At 35.8% G+C, this 27,814-nt stretch overlaps 1 protein-coding gene and 1 long non-coding RNA gene across 3 annotated transcripts in view; one reads left to right on the top strand and one right to left on the bottom strand.

Moving 5' to 3' along the window:
- Window positions 1–27,814, bottom strand: part of LOC122568242 (cytoplasmic dynein 2 heavy chain 1) — a 34,343-nt gene that overhangs the window by 5,365 nt on the left and 1,164 nt on the right. For both annotated transcript variants that reach the window (XR_006317017.1, XM_043727774.1), the window contains exons 3-41: window positions 27,413–27,575; window positions 27,031–27,212; window positions 26,850–26,962; window positions 26,116–26,361; window positions 25,761–25,981; window positions 25,294–25,692; window positions 24,671–24,912; window positions 23,863–24,186; window positions 23,422–23,488; window positions 23,003–23,339; window positions 21,075–21,811; window positions 20,463–20,625; window positions 20,159–20,378; window positions 19,847–19,973; window positions 19,390–19,713; window positions 18,545–18,826; window positions 17,743–17,986; window positions 16,838–17,345; window positions 15,787–16,179; window positions 15,104–15,283; window positions 14,263–14,628; window positions 13,520–13,638; window positions 12,979–13,289; window positions 12,737–12,885; window positions 12,165–12,443; window positions 11,663–11,892; window positions 10,870–10,998; window positions 10,188–10,436; window positions 9,420–9,853; window positions 8,990–9,124; window positions 8,379–8,608; window positions 7,634–7,843; window positions 6,840–7,128; window positions 5,934–6,443; window positions 5,294–5,553; window positions 2,726–2,920; window positions 2,095–2,326; window positions 1,859–2,012; window positions 1,011–1,230 (exon numbers count right to left, since the gene is read on the bottom strand). Coding sequence is in view for 1 of the 2 variants with exons in the window: in XM_043727774.1 (XP_043583709.1) it covers window positions 1,011–1,230; window positions 1,859–2,012; window positions 2,095–2,326; window positions 2,726–2,920; window positions 5,294–5,553; window positions 5,934–6,443; window positions 6,840–7,128; window positions 7,634–7,843; window positions 8,379–8,608; window positions 8,990–9,124; window positions 9,420–9,853; window positions 10,188–10,436; window positions 10,870–10,998; window positions 11,663–11,892; window positions 12,165–12,443; window positions 12,737–12,885; window positions 12,979–13,289; window positions 13,520–13,638; window positions 14,263–14,628; window positions 15,104–15,283; window positions 15,787–16,179; window positions 16,838–17,345; window positions 17,743–17,986; window positions 18,545–18,826; window positions 19,390–19,713; window positions 19,847–19,973; window positions 20,159–20,378; window positions 20,463–20,625; window positions 21,075–21,811; window positions 23,003–23,339; window positions 23,422–23,488; window positions 23,863–24,186; window positions 24,671–24,912; window positions 25,294–25,692; window positions 25,761–25,981; window positions 26,116–26,361; window positions 26,850–26,962; window positions 27,031–27,212; window positions 27,413–27,575 (10,173 nt within the window). In the remaining variant the exon portion in view is untranslated. The remainder of the gene's footprint in view (window positions 1–1,010; window positions 1,231–1,858; window positions 2,013–2,094; window positions 2,327–2,725; window positions 2,921–5,293; window positions 5,554–5,933; window positions 6,444–6,839; window positions 7,129–7,633; window positions 7,844–8,378; window positions 8,609–8,989; window positions 9,125–9,419; window positions 9,854–10,187; window positions 10,437–10,869; window positions 10,999–11,662; window positions 11,893–12,164; window positions 12,444–12,736; window positions 12,886–12,978; window positions 13,290–13,519; window positions 13,639–14,262; window positions 14,629–15,103; window positions 15,284–15,786; window positions 16,180–16,837; window positions 17,346–17,742; window positions 17,987–18,544; window positions 18,827–19,389; window positions 19,714–19,846; window positions 19,974–20,158; window positions 20,379–20,462; window positions 20,626–21,074; window positions 21,812–23,002; window positions 23,340–23,421; window positions 23,489–23,862; window positions 24,187–24,670; window positions 24,913–25,293; window positions 25,693–25,760; window positions 25,982–26,115; window positions 26,362–26,849; window positions 26,963–27,030; window positions 27,213–27,412; window positions 27,576–27,814) is intronic.
- Window positions 4,564–5,898, top strand: LOC122568248. Its single transcript, XR_006317025.1, has 3 exons — window positions 4,564–4,668; window positions 4,746–5,204; window positions 5,292–5,898. It is a non-coding gene; the product is annotated as an uncharacterized LOC122568248 (long non-coding RNA).

Here is a 27,814-nt window from a genome sequence, read left to right on the forward strand (position 1 = left end):
CATGAAAGTATGCAGAAAAAGTTGAAGATGGAGGACTTTCTTTTTCATTGAAAAGTTGACACTTTTTAAAAATGATCGCTGAAGCTTATTATACAGTGCAAAGATGGACAAGGTAAGGTGTTTGTTTGGAAGCAAGAATAGGAAATTTCGCACGCTATATTCAGAGAGGGGAGCAGTAAATAACACGAAGGTTGATAATTTAATCGCAATGTATACGCTACGCACGTAAACAATATCGAATTACGTGATGGAGGTACGTAAACAAAGTCCATAGCTGATTTAGTACGCCATCGTGAAGACTATGGCCTCAAGCCAAAACATTGCAGCTTTCCTACAGTTGGTTGGCGAAGATAACGAGGCTACCCAAAGACATTGTTTAACATATGTGAACGGAAGTTAAACCCGAGAGTTGAAAATCTCGAGTCACTGAAGCATCGTATTATGGATTTATCGTTTATTAATGAAATGAATCATTGAAATAATCTAAGACTGTATCAGCCATTCTGTTTTCCGCAAAAGGATACATCTGCTTTATCGCGTGACAAACATTTTGATTTCGAAAAGTATTTGAAGTAACGTCCGTTATTAAATATCGAACATTAATAGCGAATTTTTTATTCAATATAACCAGAAAGCGGATAAAACTTCCCTTTGAAACACGTTCCAAACGACATTTATCGTTTTAAATATGAATCTTGACCTCTTTCACGTAACAAGGAACCTAATTAAACTTACAAAATTTTTGCTTCTGAACGCTTCGTAAAAAGCTACGCTTTAAATATCAGATATAGCTAAATAAATAACAATTAAGAAAACAAAATTTCTCTTTTGAATAATTTTCAGATGATACTTTTTCAAATACTCGATATAAAATATCGTATCATTTGATATGCAGAAAGTACGATGTTACGAGGACAAAATATCTTTTTTTTTTTATCGTGATGACATAAATTCATAAAATCTATGAAACTGGAAACTTATATTTCATAAAGTTAAGAAAGGCGCATTACCGACAAGCACTCTCCAGCGCGAGTTCAGCCTGAGCAACTTGACCCTGTCCAAGTGATACTTCGACGAATCCTGTGGCTGATGCAACGTGATTATTCGCTAATGCTGCCAGCTCTGAACCGGGATCAGCTCCCGGTGATAGAAGTAGCAACACAGGATATGTACTTTCGTTTTCAGCTACTTTCCTCAAGGACCAGTGCGGTGGTGCTAAATTCTTCACACCTTTCCGAACAAAAATTATATGGAGAATTAGAAGGTAAGCAAAAATATATATATCTGTAAACTCTTAAACGCATGATTATTCGAAATACAAAAGCGTATTGAGTGTGAAATTATCAAAAAATTGTAGAAAAATAATTTTAAAAAATCTGACTCACTTGATATATTTTTACTTTAAAAAGAGATATATATAGAAGATATAAGAAAATGAAATAGTTTAATAATATAATAATCCAATGGCTTATCTGTAGATTTACGCCGATACTTTATATGTTAGTAGTATAATATTAAACGTATCTACGATATGATGAAATAAGAATGCGTTGGCAAATGGCAACACTATGCTTTTCATAGTTTGCTTTAATGGTCTTAATACTAAGTAGGGTAATCGACTTCTTCTCATTAATATTTTTACAATTAAATTACTATTTTGAATAAATTATAATTTTTTTAATTTTCCTCTTTCTAAAAAAAGAAATATTTTGAAATAATTATATCCCTTCCGGTTTTATCACAAGATTATTGTGAAATTTCCATATAATAATTGTTAATAAGATTTTAATTAAACTACACGTATAATTATCAATGAAACAATATAATTGTTATTAATAATAGAAAAATGAAAAATTACCTAATGCTTCGGCAGCCAATTTCGAGAGCGCCGTATGCAAGTAATCAGGACGAAGGGTTTTTATCAATAAAACTTTTTGGAACGTGGTTAAATTGCTTTCAGCGTAAATATTGCTAACATCGCTCAACCAGCATTGTTTCATTTTTGCGGTTATCTGAACGACAGGAAATGACCGTTCGTAATAATAGAAAATTATATCACTGTAATTTAAAAACAAGTTCGTTAAGTCAACTTACTTGTGGAAATGAAGAAACTAAAGTTCTAACTGATAGACGTCGTTCCTCGGGTACCCAATCGGGTATTTTGTAATCAGAATCTTCGTCGTCATTTAATGGAATTTCTCCTAATAAGAAATTTCTTTCAACGTCTGGCACGGAATTCAATGAAAGTGCCAACTGTAATGCTACTGGCAATCGATGTTCTCTATACACGGCCTTCGAGCAATAATGAAGAGTCAAAGCAATTAACCTGTAATAGATGTTCGTTATATGTTATTCCAACATGTAATTGTAATTTTGGAAACTTCAATGTAAAATAATATCGCATATAACATACATATAATAACACTAACGTGTAAATATATACTATATTATGAATAGTAGAATTCAACACATATATACAATTCGAGTGTATTAAATCTAGAGTCTATCAAAAAATTATATTCCAATATTTGCATCGAAAATACGCTTTGAGAAATTCTATACTATACCGTAAAATTATATTATACATATCGTACATACGTATGTGTACTTCACACAGTAAACTTTTATGCTATATGATATTAATAAATAATTGGACATTGGAAACGATTCATTAATGAGATAAGCAAGATTTAACGAGTAGTTTCTTTTTCGTGCATTTACTAACCGTCTTTCGATCAGCTTGTCTTGCTCCCTTTTATCTTGAGATAGTATCGATTTGCGGTAATCTTCCGCCTCCAAATAAATATCAGTGAAAGCTTCGGCAGAAAACACGTACAGTGGACTCAAGGCGGTAAGGCCTCTTACAGTTTTATACAAGTTGGCAGCGAATTTAGCCAATTTCTCGTGCTCTTTGGCTCTTCTGTAAACAGTATATAAAAACAGAAACTAGGACAAAAAATTAAAACTTCGTTATGAATACTCTGTCGTGGAACTTTTTTTCGGGTCGCGACTGAGAACATTCATGAAAAGGAGTTACTCAATGAATCTCAAGGTTTCGTGAATTTAAAAAGTTTCACATGAAATATATACAGAGAATATTCCGCAGTGAAATCGCGAAACTTTGCCAGCGTGGTCGGGAAACTATTTCAAGCAAAAAATATTACATAAACCATGAGTAAATTTCAAGGAAGTTCGTTTTGAAAGTCTGAGAAGTTTGTTGGTAGAAGCGACAAGTATTACGCTATATGATTTACATTTAATACCCTTTTAATTTATTGTATGTAAATTAGCTTTGTGCCATGTATATATCAAATTCATATCATTTTCGATCATTTTCATAGGTAATCATAATACTTTGACGAGGTTAAATTCTTGTCAAATTAATTTTCATTTACACTCTGCGTGCATATAATAAAATGATAATATAAAATAATTTTATATATAATAAAATGATTTTTTATACGTATAAACGTAAAATAACTTAACTCAAATCCCTATGCTTATCGTACTATCTAATGATACAGGTTGAAGGTTCGTGTTATTTCTCCAGATAGGTTTTAATCATTTTCTTTTTCTTGTTTGCTTTAATTCAACAGGCTGAACTTCATTATGAGCAAAGATAATTGTACAATTCAATTTACTACAAGTAACAAAGTTCATAAAGTAAGAATAACAAATGTGCACATCTTACTTTCAAAATTGATATATCTGTAATTAAAGAAAAACGTTACTTCTATAAAAGATACACGGGGACACCATAAAAGCGTGTGAAACAATGTTTATTGGTTACTAAACATTAATAGACAATTTTACCAAGGAGTATTCTGTGTTCGATTTACTGACGAGGATGTTCAGAATGAATGGAAGGTTAAGCATGGAGCACGTGTATACACGTGTAATCTATATATATGTATATGGTTGGACATGTTAATCTGTTGATCACTTTCTGGATTTACAGGAGTGGCATAATTAATTCCGATAATACCGCTGCTTCGCGTGAGAATATATGTTTGTATTATCTACGAAAAACAGAAATACCATGGAATATAGTTTCATATTTTTGCAAGTGCTAATTTTATTATTCACAGAGAGAATACAAGATTGTAGAAATTCTTTCAGAAACTCATCGTTTTTTACCTTTTATTTTAGGTTGAGGAAAGGAAGCTATGAGCTGTAATAAAGTCGGTCGAACAGAATTTTTAATTTCACTTACAGTTTCAGATCATTTTGTTACATCTCTGTGCTACTTCACAGAACAACGTAACTTGTTGAAAATGACAACGTGAGTTCGCGCTCGCCATCTATATGCAGATGCGCTAGTTACAATAAATAGTAACTAGAAAGTTCTAGATATAATCGATAGGTTTAATCGATAGGTTTAATCGATAGGTTTAATCGATAGGTTTAAGATATTCTTTTTGTTCTTTCTTTTTTTATCCAGTCCATGTAAGAAAGCGCAATAAAGGTTGTTCAGCTCAGGACGGTGTAATAGATTTATCCGAAAAATAAACTAATAGCTATTGTGATCCTACCTCTAAATAGAGATATGTCAAATACGTTTCAATTAACTTCATAAATTAAAAAGTACAAAAAAGATACGGCGTTAGACAGACTTTTGCTTAACAATCAACATACAACAACAATAATTGAGGAGCTTTCTAAAAAGAGGTATATAAGTTTCTTTCTCTCTCTCTCTCTCTCTCTCTCTCTCTCTCTGTAAATTTTTATTCATTTTGTAAATATAGAAAGGACAAAGTTTTCTGGAAGCCATGGTAATTATCGATTCAAACGTAGCTAATATGAAAAAACTCAGGTAAAACGTCTAGCATCATTTATTTGTTGGACGCTAGTTATTAGGCTGTGGATTTTTGTGCATTAATGGGAAATTTAAAGAAATGCTTAAGATGCACATAATATACGTATATGATATAGAACAGTCAAAGTACAATACTGATGATATTTAGATGAATCAAATATCTGCCTAGATCCCACTTCTTTAGCTATATTTATAAAAAATATGAATTTGCATAAATATCCACAGTCTACTAATTATATACGCGAATAACGAAATCGTGAAATTTAGGAAAATGTGTATTTGACAAATGTAGCTTCTTTGAAGGCTCAAATATTACGACAGAATCACATCGGACCATGGTTTACGATATTCTCTACTCTAAATAGCTTGTTGAACTCAATGTGTCATGGTAAACCATAAAATTGTTTAATTTCACCATAGAACATCTTTACGTTCTATACGTTCTTAACAAATAATTCTTAATAAACTGCGACAGACCTGGTGACGTCTTCGAAGCTTCGTCGACTTTCCTCAAGAGCCAGAGCTATTTCTTTGGCTTTCGATTGAGTGGCTTCCAACGACGACAGAAGTCCACCCTGGGATCCTTCAGATTCTTGAAGAAGATCTTGACCTCTTGCGGTGGCCAGCTGCGCCAACAGATCTAATCTCGCGGTGTCCCGTTCCCCTGATAATTTTTCCTCGCGTTCCAGCGCTTCCTTTCGCTGCGTCGCCAGTTCCGGAGTCTCCTTCAACAGAACCTAACCAACCGGGCTAAGGTAATTAATCTTTTGCACCAATATTTTACTTTCCACGGATTTTCAACGACCATCGAACAAGTTTTCCAATTTCGTTGTGGAGCCACGCGAAGCGAGTTATCGTCTGGACAAATCTTTTTCAATTTTACGGATGGACGAAAAAGAGCAGACATTCTCTTTGACGAGAGTGAGCAGAATAGAGATGCTACTTTCTGAGCAACGTAGTCATAGAAAATGTACTTCGTAATTGGAATAATTTTTTAATTCTGCAGCTACGATAATACGATGCCATATGGAATCTTCGAACACGTAACATTAAATTAAACGGAATACTATGTTGGTAAACGATCGAATATAAATCAGTGTATCGTCATCTTCCTCACCTTTTCAACGAACCTTTCCGCCAGACTTTTGGTACCAGCTCCAAGAGCGATCTTAAACAAAACCGCGTCGACTTCTTTTGGAAAACCATCCAATTTATCTCGTCTGGTAGCCAGGAAAAGTTTGAAGCCTTGAGGTGCTGGTAATGTTCTTTCACCAAGTTTCAGAGGACGTCTACGTAGCAGTGGCAAGAGGATCGATGGAAATTCGACGAGTTCTTCCACCAGTAATGGTTTGCCAAATCTTACAGCCAATTCTAGTGTAGTAAAAAACTTAGCATCTTCCGGTTTCGTTATCTCCATTCTTGAACCAACGTTGTTTTTCAGCCACGAAACCGCGACACCGGATGGATCTATGAATATGGGAACCAAAGGACCTTTGAGGGCACAGGATGCACCAACCAGACTTCCGGTGTCCACGGGTAAACCTTGAGCTCGCCACAGTAGTCTTTCTCTCTCGGTGATTAGGAGATCGATGGCTGATTTCTTCCACTTGTCATCTTTTTCAGGATTCTGTACTCAAATATATTTTATTAAGCTCGGTAGGGTTTAACATTGATTATTACTCTGACTGTGGAAATTGGTATTTGGTTATGCCGATTATTTTTACTATTATTTTTACAAAAATTGAAAAGGAGATATTATTATATTCGGTTCGAATTTTGGAATTTTTAACTATTTAATCAACCTTTTGGTATTAAAGATATCGTTTGAATTTTGAATTTTATTCGACCTAATTGTTTAATCGATTTTATGTTAACGGAAATATTATTCGCTTCGATGCCTAAAATCTCTAATTATTCAGAAACTGAAAATTAGCTTCAAGTACTTTCAACTGCTAAAAATTCCTAGATTATTCTTAAGTTCTCTTCTTCTGTAAGGTCACGTGAGACAAATCATTGCGCTTACTTCATAAACAAGTAAGGATGCGACATTAGCAGCCTCGACGTCCAATTTCTCCTTCCTGCTGGTTAATTCTTCTAATTGTGCTTGCCAATCACGATGTTCCGTGTCCAATTTTTGAAGCAGCGCTCTAGCTGTTGCTAGTCTTGCCTCTGTTGTCTCGGCACGTAGTTGAAGCGCGGCGGCACCCCTTGAACGTTCCGCGAGTTCCTCTTGAAGCTGTGCTACACGACTTTCCACGGTGTTAAGTCCAGCTGCTAGCTTGCCAATCTGAGCCTCAGCCGCTGACAAACGTCTAAAATGAAATATGCATAATTTATATATTAACCACATCGCCGTAAGTTCCAGTAAATTTTTATTCATAAAATTATCGATGTCAAACAAAATATTTTTTTTATCCGTTATTAAAACTTTTACAGATTCTTATTGCTATGAAAATGAAATGTTATCTCTTAATTTTTACTAAATTTAGAGATTTTATTAGCAGATAAGATTGATTTTCATAAAATTGTATTGCCATGGAAGCATCAGTTTTCAAAATAAAAGAAAGATAAAATTCTACTTTCAAGAAGAACTTTCAAGAATAAAAAGTATAATGTTCAGTTATATTTTATACTGTTTTTCACTGTATAGTTTTCTCAAATTATAATATTTTAATGTTCTATATAATTTTTTTAAATTTCTGACTGCTGTGTGTACTATATCGCCAAAGTGTTTCAGAGCGAATGTTGTTATATTTTATATTTATCGTTCCCTGTGTTTTATTATTATAAAATGAATACGTCGAAATATAAACCCACTGGGTCAATTGTCGTTGTTCTCTCTCGAGAGGCGCGACTTGCTGAAGAATCTGACCATATTGGAGGTTGGCGAGTACCCAGGCAGCCAAAGGTGCTGCAGCCACCGAGGCTCGTTTTGCAGTTTTCTCCTCGAAACTTTCCGGCCGCTCCTTGACCAACTTGGCAACCGCCTCCAGACTCGATGGTGTGCTTCTTCTCGCGTCCCACGTTCTAAATCGAACAAAGACGTTATCACGTTTTTCAAACTCGCCTGAATGGTCTCTGATGAAACAGACGATGAGAGGGGAATCTTGTTTGCGAATTGTCTGATCAATTTTGGCTGTTAGTTTACATGGGTACTTTGCTTATAAGTATGAACAGAAATATCGTTCGTCGTGTTGGCAGTGTGAACGCACCTGTTACGAGTTAGACGATAAAGAAGAAGCAAATGTTTTAGTATGTACGTTACGTTAGAAGTTGTTCCATATCCACAGTGTTTTAAAATACAAGAAACATATCTTTAAATTCCATATTACATGAAAAAAAGTGCTGCATTGATTAGCGTTAAATTTCATATCGGCACATAAAGTGCATTTTTTCTACAATAAATGGAAGACGACGTGAATCGAGTTATGTCTTGTAACTCTACGAGCAAGCTATGTAACTTATCGATTTAAATTTTTGCGATTTTTACCAAGCAACATTTTTATCGTCGAGACAAATGAAATAAAGTCGGACGAGAATTAATAATAGTCAAAGAGCTTACCTTATTTCGTCCTTAATACCACGTTTTGCCAAGAAAGTCTTCATGCTATTCCAAGAAGTATCTTTTATGCCCATTAATCGAAGGACACCCTCGAGGACGTCTCTTACAGGCGCTGGAGGTGCTCTTAAAGAACGAACTTCCGCCAGTGCATCAGCGCTGATACCAGCTACTGCTTGTGCCGCTTGTTCTACTAATGGCTCGACTTTTCCTAATTCGCCTTCGATATTGGTCTGTATATCAAATTAAATTTGTTTATTTTTTTAACTTAGAAAATTATGTACCTATACGCTTCCAAAAGCAATAGATTTAAATAGAAAAATATTTTGTATTTGTACATTAAGAAGAGGTAAGAAAAGGATATCTTTTGTTATTTTCATGGTGTTTTTTTATACTGTCTAATTTTTTAACAATTTGGCGATGAATCGTGTGAATTATGTATAACGAAAATGTATTTACTTTAGTGTCCGTGCAATGTTATTGAAATAGACTGAAGCAAATTAAATTTGTTATCACCGACAAACGCTTCGGTTTAGTGAAGATTTTAAAAAACAAAGTGCGTAGTATAAATAAGAATGTGACGTGCTGTGTGCAAACATTTCTTGACAATTTACCTTCCTGCGAGCTAACTCTGCACTTTCTCGTTCAGTTTCAGCCTTCAAGTTGGCCATTTCTCCTCTTTGACCTGTGGCACCTCTCATCGTCGCCGTGATTTGTTCGAGAGCTGCATTGGCACGCCCTTGTTCCGCCTAAGAAATTAAGAATTATCGTAATTAGCGTGAGAAAACATAATGTATTCCTATTAACTAACTAAAGATTAATATGTCAACTTCGCTTATATCCACAAAGTAATATCGTATCGTAGTAAACTCGATAGAAACTAACGAACAGGACGTAATACAATTTCGTTGCAACGTGCGAAAGCGTAACGCACCTCTTTATGTATTTAACCAAAAATCGTTAATAATTATCTCTGCAACGTTTATACTCTCAAGTAGCATGATCATAGTGAACTCGATGGAAATTAGCAAGGTTAATGTATACCTCCAGCTCCTGACGCTGTTTCGAAACTTCGTCCTCCAGTTTAGCCACTTGCGCCCCGGCTTCCTTCAACTTTCCTACACCAGCTTCGAGACTGTTTAATTTCTGCTCCACTTCCTCGCTCCAAGTTGCATGCAGATGTTTCCAGGTGTGCAGCAAAGCAAAGAACCGAGCCGGAGCTTGCTGCTGTTGCGGAGCTTCAAGATGAGCCTTTACCACCTCTTTGATACCAGGCAACGTCTCCTCCGGGTCTTCGGCTTCGATACCGTTTTGTTGATAAGCTATTTCGGTTAAAGCGCCTTCCCAGGACCACCATTCGCTACCAACTCCAGGACCAATCAATGCGCAGTGTCTAAGGAGACCCGAATGCGACAACCAAGGCGAACGAAGCTCTCCACTGTCCAAGATTATGGTTACTCGAAGATAATTTCGCAAACCTACGAAATTTTATAGTTACAGAAGTATATGGTGAGGCTAGTTGAATTTTGTATCGAGTTCAGGGTGTTTGGAATGAAACAGTAGGCGTTAAGATTGTACAGATGAGAACGGAGTTACGGTCGAAGGCAAAACTATCTGTACAGTTGGAACGTAGAAACAAAGGAGCAACGTATTGTGTATTATTAAATATATTTAAGTATATGTAATTGTATACTGTGCATAAATAGTTAAGTATACTATACATAATGGTAAGTACCATAAGTAAATGTTTTGTTTGTGTACATTTATTAACGTAAGTGTCTTGTCGAAATAGCTTTTTGTCATGTTACGTACGATGATAAAGATATTGCTCCAACATGCCCGAAAAATCTTCTCTTCTTGCCACGTCAGCCAACGGCGCTATTAACCCGTCGAGTTCCTCCACTGTAAATAATCCTGGGAGTTCGCCTCTCGACACTATTGCACTAGCCAAAACAGCCAACCCAGCTTCTCTCATATGATGCTCTTCTAGCAAAAGCAGAGTCGGATCACCATCAATTCCAGCAGCTTGAACCGCCGTTTTCACCGACGTTCTGCCACGGCCTGGAATATCCAATTTTTATACGATTTTCAAGTAGCTACACGCGATATACAGCAGACAGCGTATAAGTGGAGAAATTATTATTAGACGGCGGATTTTTGTGCATTTACGGCATATTGAAAGATGTCAAAGTGCATAAAATGCGGATAACACAAAAGTTTTTAAAATATTTATGAAACTTCAATATCAGGACATCCTACTCAGGTTCTATATTTTTTCTTTTTTTTGTAATATTCATAGAAGTATAAATTTGCAAAATAATATGTGTTCAATAACGAAGCTTTACAGTTTCAGACTTCAAGTAGAATACACATCGAATTACGCTTATACCTTTCTTCAGCGACGAATAATTTATCCCATAATATTCTATTTTATATATGAATTTTATCTTTGTACATAAATTTCCCATAAACATAGAAATTACTTATACAGTACCAGGTCCCGAGTTTATTAGTCGAAGAGAAGAGTACGCGGCAGCGAGTCTCACTGCCGATTTTCTTCCAGCTCCGGGTCGTCCAATCAAAATTACACCCCTCAAACTTGTACCAAAAGCCCAACTTAAACCTGAAAATAATATAAAACGGAATTCTACATTTTTCCATCGTAATATAGCAATAAAAAACAAAATTGTGACTATTCAATCACTATTCGTGATTATTATAGAGAAGATTATTATATACGTATCTTATATATTTACAAAATTGATTTATACAATTTGATAGAATATATATTTTAATAAGCGGAAATTCTGCATGGATATTTAGTTCTATTAAATTTATTAGTATATCAACGAAGCGAAGTTATTTTCTAAGATTTGCTAAAACTGATAAAATTTGTAAACTTATTTTATCATACTTGATAGAAGATCTACATTTAAATACAATCAAATTTTATTAAATTCATTAGTATTACAGATATTATAGTGTAACAAACATATGTCTAGTTTAATTTATCACGTCTGGGATACAAACAGAAAGAGAGAGAGAGGAAGAGGAGACGAAGATGAGAAGCAATATCCCTTCTAATTTATCAAGATCATAAGATCATTATGAATAAATTAGCAATTTATTGATAATCATAAACCGATTACGATTGAAAGATGTGGTTAACAACGATCTCTCCAGCGTTATCTCGTTAAACTTACAAAGTGTACAGGTATGGAGCGAATGATCGGTGGAATAAGCTCGTTTGGAAATAGCGTAATATTAAGTTAATTTAATGTGCTTACCGGCTACTGTGTGCAACAGGTGAGATGAAATCGATGCCTGTACCGGATCGCCTTCCCTCGCGCATCTCGCTGCTGCGTTAATTATCTCCTTCCGCCATTGTTCCTCATCCAACGGCAGCAAACCATTGTTTCCGTGTTTCCATATGTACACGTCGCTTCCGGGCGTCACCGACTTCGAGCTCTTCGAGTGGATCACAGATTCCAAACGAGCCTGATCTCTGGATGTTAATCTGGCACGATCGAAAAGACAAAGATATAAAATATAGACAATCAAAGCACTTGTCGTGCTTAGAAATCTTACTCTACTGGTGATAGAGAAATTGTCAAATAAGCTTGCAAAGTAAACTTCTTCGTAAGCGGACATTTAAGTTAAAAATTTGCGATAGGACAAAGTGCTGTTTCAAAGGTATAAAATCGTGAACGTAAAAGTACGTATTCGAGCTTGGAAATTTAAGGCGGAATATCCATTTCGTTGGAACTTCAGCTATGGAAATGCACTTGCCTAGGATAAAATAGGCGTTTTCCAACATCCAACAAATGACGCGTGATATTCGACTCGCCCTTCGGAGAGGGATAGTACTTCAAGCTGTCCGCCCATAAGATCAAATCTTTGGGAGTCCAATCGGTCGTCGAGCCGTGAGAAGATTTGATCGATCGAAAAGCATCCAGCATGACGGGTACCGTTTCAGCGATCCAAGATTCGATCATAACGTGATCTCCTTTCAAAGAGTCTCTCAGGTGCAACTCCAAGATGACTACGATATCTCTCGGGCTTGGATATCTATCTCACAAAACGAACAATTTTTTGTGGTTCTAAGTTGCCATATGCATTGAATATAAATATAAAGATATAGAAAATTAACTGTCGAAATTCAGGTAGGCTGTAATGTTACGAAATTGGTTGCAATATATTCTTTTAAACAATGAATTTTTATAGTTGAGGTGTTTCGTGAAAGAAGAATGTCCTTAAGATAAAATGATGAATTCGATAAATTACGAAGGTTTTAGGTCTGGCTTTTTAAATACTTGAAAAACTTAGAAAATTGATTAAATTATTTTGGCACGAATACTCACGGCAAATAATGAGTGGACAAAAGAGCTTCTAGTCTTGGATGCAATCTAGTGGTTGCATCCGCTGTGCATATGATCGTTAATGGAACTCTTGCAAATTCCAGATCTTCTTCGTGAAATCCTCCTTCTTGAATTAATTCCCGAACTAATTCCTGAATAAATCATACTCTTATACTCTATATTACATTCGAACGTTTTGTAAAAACGAACGAGCTAAATAAAAAAATACGACCAGATTACGCCACCTGTAAATCTTTAGACGCGAGATGCAAATCTTCTAAAATCAAAACAACCCTGGATCCACTTCTAGGTTTGTACGTTCTTCCGTGTGAAGACGAATTTAACTGAACGCAACTTCGTTTTAGTTTCATCACCAGATCCTGAGGTCCATAGAGAGAGGAACCTTTTATCAAAGTCGACTGCTCGATGTTTCGTATGGAAGAAAGTACGACAGATATCAGGGCACTCTTTCCACAACCCACTGGACCTCTTATCATCACCGGTTGGTTATTTTTGATCAATGGTAAAACAAACGATAAGGCTTCCTTCATTCCACCTGAATTATACATAAGCGATAATCCGTAACTAATAAATTTATTAGCGGATTATAGATTGAACTACAAGTAATACTATTTTCAAAAACCATTATTTTATCTTATTCGTATTATCTGTAATAATATATTATATTTATTATATCACTTAGAGCAATAACATAAATTTTTTAATCCAGTAGATTTGTTCAGCAGCTACGTTTGTTTCAAGTTAAGTAGAGCTTAATCGAAGTACCTGACAGTGAGACAGGACCATCGTCAGTGTCTGTAGATTCGTGAGAATCCCCAATAACTTCCAATCTATCTGTGTCTTGATTATATAATACAGAACATGGTTTCTGCGGATCTGGACACCTAAAATTCCAGATAGTACAGAAGTAGCATATCAATTTTGAACTGTGTTTTTCACGAAGAAAGAAGATAGCGAATCAAAGTCAAGTTTGGAAGATTACTTTATCCTTATACGTAATATTATCTCAGTTTTCGAATAGTTCTACTCTCAATCGAATTAAACGGTATTTATATGTATTAATCAAGGTAAATATTAAGCAAGAGACATTCTGTGAAAATGTCTGGCCTCAAAATACTGTAAGAAATCTGCAATTAATTCTTCCTTAATTTTCGTTTTCTCTCTGTTTACAAAATGTCGAGCAAATATAAAATAGAATTTTTATTACGGCTATCAAAGGAATACTCCTCCATGACAGCTGAAGAAAATTAAATCTATTTTTTAATTTTGTTTTCTTCTTTTTGGTAATTTTTAGACGTGCAGGATATCGTATCAAGATTCTGATGAAATTTTTTTCTAACAGAGGAGAGTTTGGGCCATTTTGTAACATATTTCTTTACATTAAAATATCGTCTGAAGAAATCTAGACACTTTATCTTATAATCGTCTATGAATCACTAAGCTTCGTCTGTTGTTAAATGCCTCAAATTGGTGTATAATTCTAGCAATAAAATTAGGAGTCTTCCTACCAGCAGTCAGTAAGTTGATAAATCAACCGCGCCAATTCGTCTTTAGTGCTTTCATTTCCTATTTGACTGCATAAAGATGCGAGTAGAGCGTAAGAAGCGGAAGTACGAGTATGACAGCTCTTCAAATGGCAAAACGTCGTGTCCATTAAGCCCGATGCCGAGGAAACGTCCGCATTGATCTTCAAACACTCGTCGACGCAGGAACAGAGATGGGAAATCGCGAGTTCCTTCGCGGCCTCCGGAAGTGCATTCAGTCGCGACGACACCAGCAAAGAGCTGGCACTCGTCGAGCCCAAGTGGACTACGCCTAATCGTGACACAGTCGCAGGACTCGCGCCGGCAAGTTTGTGAGTTTCGAAAATGAATCTGTTTCAGAAAATTATGCGGATGAATACTTTAAGGTTACTGCTAATTTCTTAATTAATTACTTAATATTGTATGCTACGATTTAAGGGTAGTAACTGTCAACAGGATTGATATACTTCATTAACGCGTATGTATAGTTTTAATAAAAAATTCTACGTCCCTAGATTTGATCCCGTTCCTGTATAGAATATTAGAAAATATTGTAATTTGATAAATGATAATTATTTATATACTTTATAATCAATATTAAATTCGAAATATGTAACAACTTCGAAAAGTTTGACAGTCTGTGTTCCGTAAAGAACAGTTTTAGATTTGTACGGGAATTTTTCAAATGAGCGAGTACGCGAGATATTAAATTGCTTAACTCGATTAACTAAATCGTTGTGTCATAGAATATTTGTAGTGTGTGAAGGTAAAATTCGAAATCTCTAAAACACGAGTCATCAGATAATTTGGAAGAATAGAAATTTACTTTGTGCCAGAACCAAGCTTCAAACCCACGCCATTGGGCAAAGTCAGTAATCGATTGTCGTCTAAGGCAGAATTTAGAGCTTCTGCCCAATCTGGTTCGACGTCTCCGTTCAAAATAATCCAAGTTACGGAATCTCCAGCGGATACAACAACGTTGGATAACAAACCTTCTCTCCATTCCCTGAAATAATAACGAATTAAAGAGATAGCTGTTTTCGTCGAGATTAATCTGTAAAAGGACGATATGATGTCATTTCACATTAACTATACCTACAAATCGAAATATTTTCCGCATAGTTTTCTAATTAAATCTATCGAAAAGATTTGGTATCGTAAATCGTACAAAATTTTATCTGAGAATGTATAATTTTTATAATAAGTTATAATTTTGCTTCTTTTACATCGAAGTATATTAATACAAATTACTATGAAAATATATAAATAAAATTACCGTATATTTATGTAATAAATCACTATATTATACATGGTAATTATATAGGGTGGTTGGTAACTGGTGGTACAAGCGGAAAGGGGATGATTCTACGCGAAAAAAGAAGTCGAAAATATAGAATAAAAATTTTTCGTATATGTGTATATAACAAATTTCAAAGAACCAAATTTTCAAATTAGATTTGGTACTATCGTAATCTGGATTTTGTATTTTCTAATCGTTGAAGACAGTACCTGGTTTGTGGGTCGACGCAACCCAAAAGTCTCGACTTCGGCATCGCGCCAGGAAATACGTGAAACTGAACGATAGTTTCACCAATTTTCATTAGCGCATCGCATAGAAGTTTCCTGATGGTAGTTTTACCGCACCCTGGTGGTCCGACAATCGCTACACCCGTTCTGCTTTTCAGCTGGTCGTACAATTGAATACATCTATTTGCCATTTCCTTGCTCATTTCCTGTTCGGCGCAAAGTTCGAGCAAAGCATTCTGCAGGTCTTGTCTTTCGATCAACGTGGACGACGATGGACTTACTCTTGGGAAAACATCGTCTAGTAGAGAGAGGAACCGTGGAGTGTCCTCTTCCGTTAACTTTGGTAACATCGAGGCTCTAATTGCAGCCACTAATCTGTCGTATAGAACGCGAAGCTTTTGTATTTGTACATTAACATTTTTAATAATATTTGCGATTGATTATATTATTCATCAAATTACTCAAACGTGACGAGAAATCGCACAATTGATAGAAAACCAAGTTTGAATCTATATAATGCAGCGTTCTTTGTGTTATGAAGAGAATTTCCAACTTGTATGAGATGAATCAAGTTTGCATATGACGAACAACTCAACTATTGACTTATTCTAACGAATTGAATTGTTTCTTGAAGTTTTCAGTTTAAACAAGCTTCGATGTAGGTTTGGAGATAACCATTACTAGTAGAATATAAAGTTCAACCTCAACATCAGTATGAGGTAAATGATATAAAATTTGATTACTTTGAAATATTATTAAATTTAAAATTCTTAGAACAAGTCCAATAACGTAGCTAGTCTGAGGTTTTTGCACTATGTAGGAAGATCTTTAATTCGCGTTAAGTATTTGTATACCCATTTTTAGTCGTAAAAGGATTAAAAATCATTCTTAAATATAAATTTACAGGTAATTTTATCAACTTCATTTATCAACGCTTTGGAATGTCCTCATTACACTCGTACGTGTGTAATGGTTTTGAAAATTGCAACGTGGAATAAATTAAAGAATAAATAAGATAAATGAGACTTCGAACCTGCTGGTCTCATCCAAGTCAGTTTTCGTAGGAATAGCGTCGAGTACGGATCTAAGTGCCCTAAGACCCCAATCATAATGTGGCTGATTGGAAAGCAGTATCTCCGCGATATCGAGCATTTCCACGAGTTGCTTGGCGAGTGTCGAGGCATCCAAGAATCCGGCACATTCTAGCAATGCTTTCACAATGTCAGACCTGTCCGGGTGTGCCATTCCGATCGGTCTGAACAGTCGCGCCAGGGAATCCGGAAGCTTACGACGTCCGCCGTATTCAGAGCCAGCCGGGTTCATCGTGATGAACACGCAACAGTGCCGATCCAGATTCACTTTCTGATCGCCTAACAGAACTTGAGACGAACCGTCACGAACTGCTTCCTGAAGGGGTCTAACGAGCATAGCTACAGCGCTTAGTGTTTCCTCCTCGAGGCGATTGAACTCGTCGAAACAACCCCATGCGCCGGCTTGAGCCAAACCCCCTAGAATACGTCGCATACTTCCGGCGTCCATTCCTGATGGTGCAATATACAAATGAGTGAAGCAGTAATAAATTATGCGAAGCTAGAGTTTACGTTGAACCGTAAACGAAACGTTAAATGTACGCGAGAAGCTTGTACAAATTTTCTATAAATTTTTCATAAATATCTTATGAATATTTTATAACATCTTTAGACATATTTTCTGAACTTCTCGCAAGCAGCTTCTGAATATTTTGTATATAATATAGAAATTTTGAGAATAGCGAAGGTTGTTAAAAGTCTTACTCAACTGTCTAGTAAATACGTGGAGATTAATTTTGTAACGCTGGATAAAATTACAAAAGTGGTTACTCAACGCATTGTGGTCATACAGGCAGGTGTTGAACCGCGAAAAGGAATTGCTAGCTCGTAAACGTCGAAATATTATTACCTTCGTCGCAATTGAAAACTAAAACAAGCCTTCCAAGAATAGAGCCGAGTGCTTTCACGCTTTCAGTTTTTCCGGTTCCAGCTGGCCCGGTGGGGCTGCCGCCCAGACCAAGTTTCATCGCCTGAGTAAGAGCCAAGAAACACCTTTCGGTTAATGGCGTTTGAACTAATCCTACCGCCGCGCCTTGATATTCGAAGCGGTATGGAAATTCTGCACCGGCACACCGTACAATTGCTCCCTTGTTCTATAATTAATATATTACAGCTGAAACTTATATTTCATCGAGAGCCAATCTCCATAGCCAATATTAGTTCTCGCGAGGCACATTTCGCCAGCATTACTTTTCTTGAATTAATTCCAGAATTAATTGAAAGCTGTAAGCTGAAAATAATTATCATTGCGAAAAGTATGGAAGTTCCTTTTTTTTTTTTTGAAGACAATCGTCTATTTTTTGGCTATTTAAAGTTAATATCGAAAATATATCGGGAGCTTGAACTTGAAATTGCATTTGCTTTTTCAAAATCACGTAAGTTTACAATTATGATAATAATAACGTATGTAAGATAAAATTTTCAGAATTTCAGTCTTTCTGAACTTCCACAAGTATAGTTCTTTTATTTTCACAATCAACGAATTTATAATTTCATTGTCTCGAGACACGTTTTCGTAATATCAAGAAATATATAGAATTTTTGTCAACGTAAAACGTCATTTTCTTAGTATCTGAAGTTAATTCAAGGAAAAGCAAGGTAGAAATGAAATAAAGTAAAAATAAAATTAACTGAATGGATGAGAATCTTACGGTTCTATAACTTCTTAGTTGTCTGTACCAGGTCCAAACGGTGCTTTCTTCCCGTTGTGTGACGTTTAACAGATTTCTAGCTATCTCCAGATGGTGAACGGTATCAAGCAGAAGCCCGCGTGCTTTTAATGCTGTTAATTTATCACCAGCATCTTCTAAGCCTCTGTATCTCGCTCTTTGTGTCTCCAGATATTCGACAAGGTTCTTTAAAGCTGAACCACCTTCCTTCAAGGCGCTTTCGCATCGTTCCGTGAAACGAATTTTTTCTGATAGCAGTAACACCTTAATACGTATGAAAGATAATTATTAATAATATAAAAGGCATGTCTAAGAGCTTTGGATTTTTCCCAATAACCTTTATTCTTTTATATATTTTTTCGTCGATCGTTAATCATTTTTCTATTCAGTGTTATATGTAAATTATGTTATATGTAAATTTTCTACTAATAAGAAGCTTCAAGTTAAATTAAAAGATTATCGCTCGATAACAGTCCCAATTTATTATTCAATTTTGCTGAAATTAATATAGACTTATTATTTAGTATTTAGTTTAATTGTTTGTCCAATTGATTATTATTTTTTTTATTGCGAAACTAATAAAATAATTAGTAATTATATAATATCTTTATATTCGGTTTTGTTTAAATTTTAAAGAATTGCTAGTTCACACAAAAAATATTCAAGCATCTGTAACAATATTTTTATAATCTGTTTAGCGTTATTTTTTAATGTACATAAAATATTAATAATAAAATAATTAATAAATTAATAAAAAGTAAATTGATTTTATAATCAATTCATTTTATAATCAATAATTGATTGAATAAAAAATTAATTAATTTTACTTGAGTTGGATAGGATGATGGATCAGGCGTAGCATCTACCAAACATTTTTCCAAACTTTGTCGGAGTGCATTTTTCATTCCTTCCTCGAGGTTACTCAACCAGCGTGGTAATGGGTCCCGAAGATCGACAGGCTTAGGTAACTGCAATATTTCACCTTCTGGCGATACAACAGCCGTCAGTCCATTATCGTCTTTTATTATCGAACCAACCCCTTGGTATAATTTCGATAGGTGAGCTTCCAGGCCTCGTCCACTGGCTGACACTAATTCAAGAAGGTCTTCGTCGCTTAAAAAGTATAGCCGTGGATAAGACGAACGCTTCTCCTTTAAAAATAGGCGATATGAAGTTTCAAATATAATTATAATATACAGCATTCTAAGAAAATAATAGCTAAACAGAATTATTGTACAAAAATAATAATAAATTCCAAATAGTAAAAATAGATATCTGTTATACCTCCAAATATTCGTCGAGGCTTTTCTGACACCTGTCAAGTAAATCTTTCAGATTCGTGAAAGCTGAAAGTGGAAGTCTTCTCAAAGATGTCACTCTCGGATCACGAGACACTTCGCCCATAAGATACCTAAATATTTATTTCATATACCATAAGACACCTAACCTGATTAATAATTTCCAATGTAATTATGATAAATATAAGACGCAAGACATAAAGAAGCAAAGTATACAAGAAGTTTTAATTAAAAATATTTAATAGAAATCTTTTGTGTCAAATTTACCAATGTAGTTTAGTCGTCAAATATTAATTACCTAAATTCTTTATTAGCCCTGGACCATCTACCGGTATCATTTGGGGCTGCACCACCTTCGTAGACTGGTTCTAAGTAAACCCACTTCCTCTGTATGGTGCTCAAGACCTTTATTCGTTCTTCCACTTCGGACAATCCAGCTTCACATCTTGCAACTCTGGCTGCGAACCTTTCGTAACCTGACGCGCCTTTTGCTCCCTCCAACAGGAGCCTTAATTCACCTTTTAACCAACGGATAAATTTCATTACTATTCAGAAGAAAGTTCGGTGCTTTAATTAATTGTTTTCGTTAATCAACCATTCACCTGCTCTAGCTAACAGACTGCCGTATTCTTCAACAAGAACGATACCGGCGTTTCTACTGTCCTTCGATTCTTGAAGTTGCAGATGAGCTGACGCTTCCCAAGATTCCAGTTCCATCAAGCCTTGTCGAATTCCGCTTTCTGCCGCAGCTCTCTTCGTTATTTCCTTTAAAAAATCAGACATTAAAATATATAATAGACGCGGCAAACCTTCTTAACAATCGAATCTTTCTATTTTCTAATCCCCTGACTGGCACTCGAAGGCAAAGTGTTTTCTGTTTATAGTCCGATGACACAGCTATAGTTGTCACAAATACAGAGCATGATACATTAAATGCAACTATAAAATCAACGTAGGTCTCCTTTAAATCATTTATAGTACAAGAAGAATACTAATATTTAAGAAACCGTCAGTCTGTTTTAATTTCAATAGCACAAACAATATGATAAAATATAATTATTACTTTTTAGAATAATAATTTGATAAATTGTATATAATATAACAAGAGGCGCTTCTTAGTTTCAATAAATCCTGATAACTTTTATAAAAACGACTATCGGCATTATCAGCAGTCGAAGAATTGAAATTATAAAATTACACATCTGACTTATCACCTTTATTTTATCAACATTGTCCCGAATGTTGTCCGCAGAACGAAACAGATGACCCAACGTGATATCCCTCACGCTTTTGACATTTTTTAACTCCAAGAGTGACATCAACTCTCCCCAATGTTCCTCTGCAATCTCGTCACCACGAAGAAGCTGTAACCATTCGATGGTCCCTCTCACCTCGCGAACCTTCTTCCCAACAAACGTGTCCATTTCTAAACTATCTTTCTGGTCCATCGATTGTTCTTTCAGTCGATCCTTTAACTGAACTTTTATTCTACTTTCCCACGAATCGAGCCAATCATGAAGTCTAGGTAGTCTTCTTCTAGCCACGGTCCACTCTTCATCCTCTTGATTCTTTAATTCTTCTAGAAACTCAGCTTGGAATCGACAATTAGATTCCTCTACCTCCATCTGTAGTTCCAATGTTCTCATATTTTCTTCGTTGTCCTCTAGGACGTCATCGACATTCAGTTCGATCTTTCGACAATCGTTTGTTAAAATGTCTAATTGCTCCTTCAAGTATGTCCATCTTTCTTTCATGGAGATAATCCAGTCTAAGGTGAGGATTTCCGGTTTCGAGGACCATTTCGCTTGCCACCTTTCGATCTCATCTCGCAGAGCTATCGCTCTGTGACGAAGATTCACCCTTGCATCCTCCAGTTCACGATCTATTACAGCCTTGTGACGCTCCAAGCGGTCGGCTAGGTCTTGCCAAGCTGTGTACGCTGCGCTGACACCTGTTTTCATGAATTTTTCAAGTAATTTCATTCGACAGTTTATTTTTTTCTAGGTTAATTAAATTTTTAAAAAAGTTTGAGAGTTTAAAAATTATAAAATTGAATAATTTCAGTTATTAATCACGGTGTTGGTGTTATTCATAAATGTATGTGAGCTTGAATTATTATAAAAAAACACTGCGATTACGTGGACGTAAGCTGAAGTTAGCAAACTACATTGAACAAGTTATATTACAGCTTGTTATAATTCAAAACATGTTCGACAACTGATTGACATTTTTATGCATAATATATGTAGGATATATAGGAAAGCAATTTTCTGTTGACTTCGTCTTTTTCCTATTTTAAATCCGCGGGTAATTTAAATTTTTTAATAGAAATATCTAGCAAAGTCCCCTCTTACACGCGAGGGCATCAGGTATTTGCATAAAGAATCCTTTCTTATGCTTCCTTCTCTCAGAACAAAATTACTTGTCCCTATTTTATTTTCGCTTCCTGTCTACCTGAATATTGAATCCTATTACGTTATGTATGTATGATCAATAGAAATACAAATGCGATTTGATATGTAAAAGAGGATAAGCTCTTACGTTTTCAAAATTATTTCCTACGGGCAATCGAATTGACGCTATGAGTACGTATGGAAACATCATGGAACAAGGAAATATTCTTTGACGTCTTATGGCAACAATATTACCATTCAGATAATACTTACGTAATTTTAAAAATTGTTTAGAATCTTCTAATACACTGCTATACGCTAATAATACACTGCTTAAGGCAACTAATGAATCGTTTCTACTTTTATACGCTCTCCGTCTACCTGTACATTTCTTTAATTATCCTTTTACGATGAATATTCATTACACGATGACATATCAGTTTATATTAAACTTCTAAAACTTCTTCGTTTCTATTTGCTTAATTAGTGCAACAAAATAGATCACAGTGGCAATACTCGAACTATTTCCAACAGTATACATATACTTAAATTAAACTTCGTTTTTCCTTACATTCACTTTGTTTCGCATTTAAATTTATGCCATATCGTATTTTATTATTTTGACTGTACGCCATATAATCGTATTGTCATTTACCTTGCAGCACCGAAGAGATTTAGCTTAGCTTCATCGATAATTTATTCTTTGAGAGCCATAGTTAATTAATTAGTGGATTAAGTACTGCAATTACCTTCGAGCTTTTCGCTAGTCCAAGCAGCCAGCACTTTAGAAAGGCCAGCAATGGCTTCCACCTCTTCAGCCATACCGGAAGATTGCGCCTCGATTCGTGCATGAGCTTCGTAGGCTGATCCAACTTCCTCCACGTTGCGGGGTCTACGTTCGAGTTCCTTCGAGGCGGATGAAAGGAACTCAACGATGGCAACTAGTCTGGAAGAGGCTTCCACCCTTAAATCGGAACACAAACGTTCCCAATAACGACGAGAAGCTGATTCTAAGTCGTTTCTGGTTGTTGCCGTATCCACGCTGATGCACCAGATCTTCACTTCGCTTCCGCGTAACCTTCCGACCTAATTTAGTTATTAAACTGTAGCTAAGTAGTTTAATAAGAAACAATAGCGTAGTAAATTTCTGGTAATATTGTCTACTAACCTCTTGAGCCCATTGCTTGGCGTCTTTAAACGCTCTTGTCCATTCTTGCGGTGATCTTCCTTTCAGCCTTTTCATTAAAAGTTTGACTATTAAGTAGTTGTAAATATGAAAGTTTATTAAGTATAGAAAGATATGAAACATTAAATTCTGTTAACGTTTAGAACGCCAGCTTCCTACATAGTGTGTAGTATGAAAATAATTTTAATTAAATCGCAACTATTAATATTCTTATTACGTAGTATAGGATCCTGGATAAAGTAATTTATTAATGCATCAGTATTGAGGCCATCTTGTAAGTAATTAGACCGTCTGAACAGAATGAAATCAAAAAGAAAACTCGAAAAAGATTACTACTGTGCTTTGTACATCATCAAAGAAGCTTCGCCTTCTTCTACGAAAGCAGCGCATTAACTTGTTCTTCATTTTACAAGAAGTACGTACCTTTCAGCAGCATCGATCCTCGCTGGCGCAGCCAGGTACAGCCATTTCGTTCGCAGCGTTTCCAGAGCGGAAAGAGCGATCTCAGCTTGCTTATAAACGCCGCCGAACAAATAACAGCTCCTTTGTATCAAAGCACCGAAATGCGCTTCGGCCGCGTCGCCAACGCCTCTGAAATTCATGGGGATCGATAGGGATCGACGGATCGACGAGTACAACTTGGCACGGACCTCCTCGAGGGACGGTCGCCATTGCAGAGACCCGTCCCGGAACGTCAATTCCACTTTAACTTCTGGCAACTTTTTCAGCAGCGACGGTAACGCTCCTCTAGCGCAGAGAAAAATTTCATCTTTTATTATTCTATTTCGTACACGGATTATCTACGAATACGAAAATTAAATAGCCTGGTAGGACTTGACTAAGATAGGAGTGGAAGAATCTTTGTTTCGGTTTTATTTGGCAAAGAAAGCTTCTTTTATGTGTCTTCCTTTTACGAGGAAATAAAGAATAATGGAAAATGTGATGTATAGTTTAATTGTTGAAGATAAACCGAACGAATTATTTGAAGTTTCTAGTAGCTTCTAAAGCCACTCGGTGCTAGTCCATTCGCTTAGAATTATTTGAAGTAACTTTTTAAAGTTTCAGTGTCGTTTAAAGTAGCTTAAAAATCGTGTGGAACCCTTTGAACATCACTAAACTTCAAAAATTTTCCAAATGAAATTTTCAAAATGACCGAGTATTTCGTTTCTCTTAACGAGATTTCCAATTACCATAAAATAATTGCAGTAGATTTGAGCTTTCCACAATTTACCTATAAGCCACACCTAATGCTTTGAGCAGTTGTCTATCCCAATGTAGTTTCCATGCTTTCGTATTTCCGTATTCAGCTTCGACAGTGTCGACGATCGTCCTCATGTTCATCAATGCGTCTTTCCAAGCATTCTGATTTCCGATCATATTGACAGCGTCTCCTTTCAGTAAATTCGATACCAGATCCCGTAACGAACTGTGCTTCGCAGCTAACTCCGAATTCTGTTGCGCAAACTTCCTCACCTTTTTCAATAAAAAGTAAAAAGCAAAGTACGTCGAATTAGTTGGTAATCAATTGTAATTAATTCATTGTCTACTTTTACGCTTCTTTACGGTATCCGTTACATGTATAAGCCAATCTTCAATAAAATAGGTCGAAAATACTAAAAATAAAATATAAATAATTTGTTTCATTTTTCCATCTTTCTCGTAATAATATTCCAAGTGTTTCTTCTTTTTTAAGCCTTCAGGCCCTCAACTATTTAATTTATATTTCACTACTATATTCATTCTAGGTACGTTATACTGTATGCTATACATAAATATATTTTTGTAAAATCGGTGTAAGATAAATGCATTGGAAACTGCAGATTAAATTAATCGCAAAGAAGATTGAAAAATTACCAATTCTTTCAACCTAGCGGTATAAGCATCAACAGCCTGAGGATCGGACCAAACTACACCAGATTGTTCTTGAACGGCTCGTGCCAATTCGAGCGCGGTCGTGAGCATTAAAGGTCTCTGAGACGGTACCATACGATCGCCAATTGTGTTGTGAAAGGTGGCGACCTGTTGTAGAGCTCTGGCACGTCCAGCTAAAGAACCTGCTCTTTCAACTAGCTCCCTCACTTCACGAGGAAGTTCGACGCCTTGACTCGAAAGTGCCCTAGCTTCTCTGATCAAAGTCATTAGCCTTGGATCGTACGTGACCCTCATCATACTGGTGCCAGTTAACTCCACTACCGCAGAGTCAGTACCTAGCGTCAGTTCCTTTCTCGCGACAGCTTCTTTCGTTTCTTCAGTCTGACAAGCGGATTATGCTTTATAGGGAGACTAAAGGATAACATAAGACCTTAAAATGATACGATTACCCAAGTATCAACGAGGCTTTGTCTTTTCCTTTCAACGTCTCTCAGAGCTGTCGTTACTCTCAAGGAGATGTCTTCGTAACCAGGAAGATCCGCAAGCAATTCCTTTCCTAATTTATTTAAACTTTCCAATCTTAATTCCGCAGATCTGGCAGCTTGAACCTCTTGAAGTATTCTCGGACTATCCAACAAGTCTGCCGTATCCGGCCCGGCCAAGCAATTCTCTTTAGATCCGCCGATCAATGACGCAGAAAATGAGAAGTTAAAACGTAAGGACGTGGACAGAAGGTTATAATATTGTAACCGAAATCATTCTAAATTCGTTGGAGTTTCGATTCCTTTTCTCCTTTAGAATTACCTGTAAGATCCCTGTAAGCTGAGAGCAAGGCCTCTCGCTCTCCCCGTAAAGCCCTTTTTAAACCATCTCTCTTCATTAGTTCGAAGTACCGTCGAAATTCAGCGAGTAGAGAGTTTGGAGTAGTAGCATCGGCAATTTGTGACTTTAGTTTCTGCGCTACTCTTTCTTCAGCGGGTACCAGCCCTTCTTCGATCTTCCTCTTGAGTCGGTTCCATTCAACAGATTTGTCGTCGTCATCGAACACCACTGATGAACGTATAATTAATTGTCTGCCGTTACGTAAATATAATTGGGTAAAATAATTAATATAAGAAGCATCCGCCGTCAGATAGATTTTTGTCTTATATTTGTTAAATTATTTGTACGTTTCCTAAAAATTTATCAAGCGTTTACATTCATCATAAATCATTCTTTATGTATCTTTTGTCGTTTTAAATACTTTTTCGACTAGTTTTGCACTATGTTCTTTTAATGTAGTACCATTTTTTGAAATTTTACACGTAATTTACCATACATAATTGTTCATACATTAAAAAGATACTATCGTCGTATCCCTTTATTAGAATAATCAACATTGTCTTGAATGTTTAATAAATATACATAATTCTACATATTTTTGTTAATATTACAGAGGCAAAATTTATCGACTTCTGAACTTGCTGGAATGATCACAAATTACGCAATAACACGCGTGTATCTTTTGCAATAATTAAATGTTAACAATGCAGGGATACCTTTAATATCATCGAAACAATGCATCAAAGTATCCGTGTCAAGTCCGGATCTCTCATTAGGAGTCAGCAGCCTGGTTAATTGCCTATACTGAGCACGTAGCTCCCCAATCTGCCTAAATACCAAGAAAATCGTCCATTGAATCCAGCTACAAAGCAGGAAGAGCAAATTAATAAGAGATACCTGAGCCGTTTGCCAATACGTGAACATCTTTCGGGGACGTAACTGTCACCCTTCCACGGATGAAGTGAATGATGAGGCCAAAATAACGTAGTGAATTTCTCCACCATGTCTGTCCATTTCTCGCAAATTCCTGCACCACTTGATATCGCTTCGATTTTCACTCGATCGTCGTTAGTTCGAATCTATTTTGAGGATGAACACGAGCAACTTCATAAAATTTTAGAAAAATATATTAAGTTATATAAATATATAAATATATTAAGAATTCAATCAAGTAAATTTTTGAAAGATACAAAAATGAAATGGATAAAGAAAGTGAACTAGTTCTTAGCAGCTTCATTTAAACGTAATTTATCATAGAATATTAGTTACGATATTTTACCTCTCCGATTGTGTTTCTTACGAGAGATACCACTTCGTCTCCAATAACATCCAAAAAGGATTTCATACGTTCCTCGGTGTATATTAGATCTCCTAACTTCCACAAGTCGTCGGTGTAGCCTGATACCGCTTCAACAGCGTCATCCACGCTAATTAGCCCATCTCTGTGTACGAAAAAGAGGAATATAGCAGATAAAATATACCAAAGTGAAAATAATTCAATTTCTAATTGCAGCACTGGAAATAAAAATTCAGAGGTCCTCCTATACGTAGTTGTTTAAAGGAACAAAGGATTCCAAACTTTTCTATTAAAACTAAAACCTGTATACTATATCATAGAAAAGAAAAAGAAACAAAACTTTTGATAATACGATTAGGTAAATTAACATGCTTAATTTCTTAT

Source organism: Bombus pyrosoma, linkage group LG6 (genome assembly GCF_014825855.1).
Source record: "Bombus pyrosoma isolate SC7728 linkage group LG6, ASM1482585v1, whole genome shotgun sequence".
In the NCBI taxonomy this organism is placed as follows: domain Eukaryota; kingdom Metazoa; phylum Arthropoda; class Insecta; order Hymenoptera; family Apidae; genus Bombus; species Bombus pyrosoma.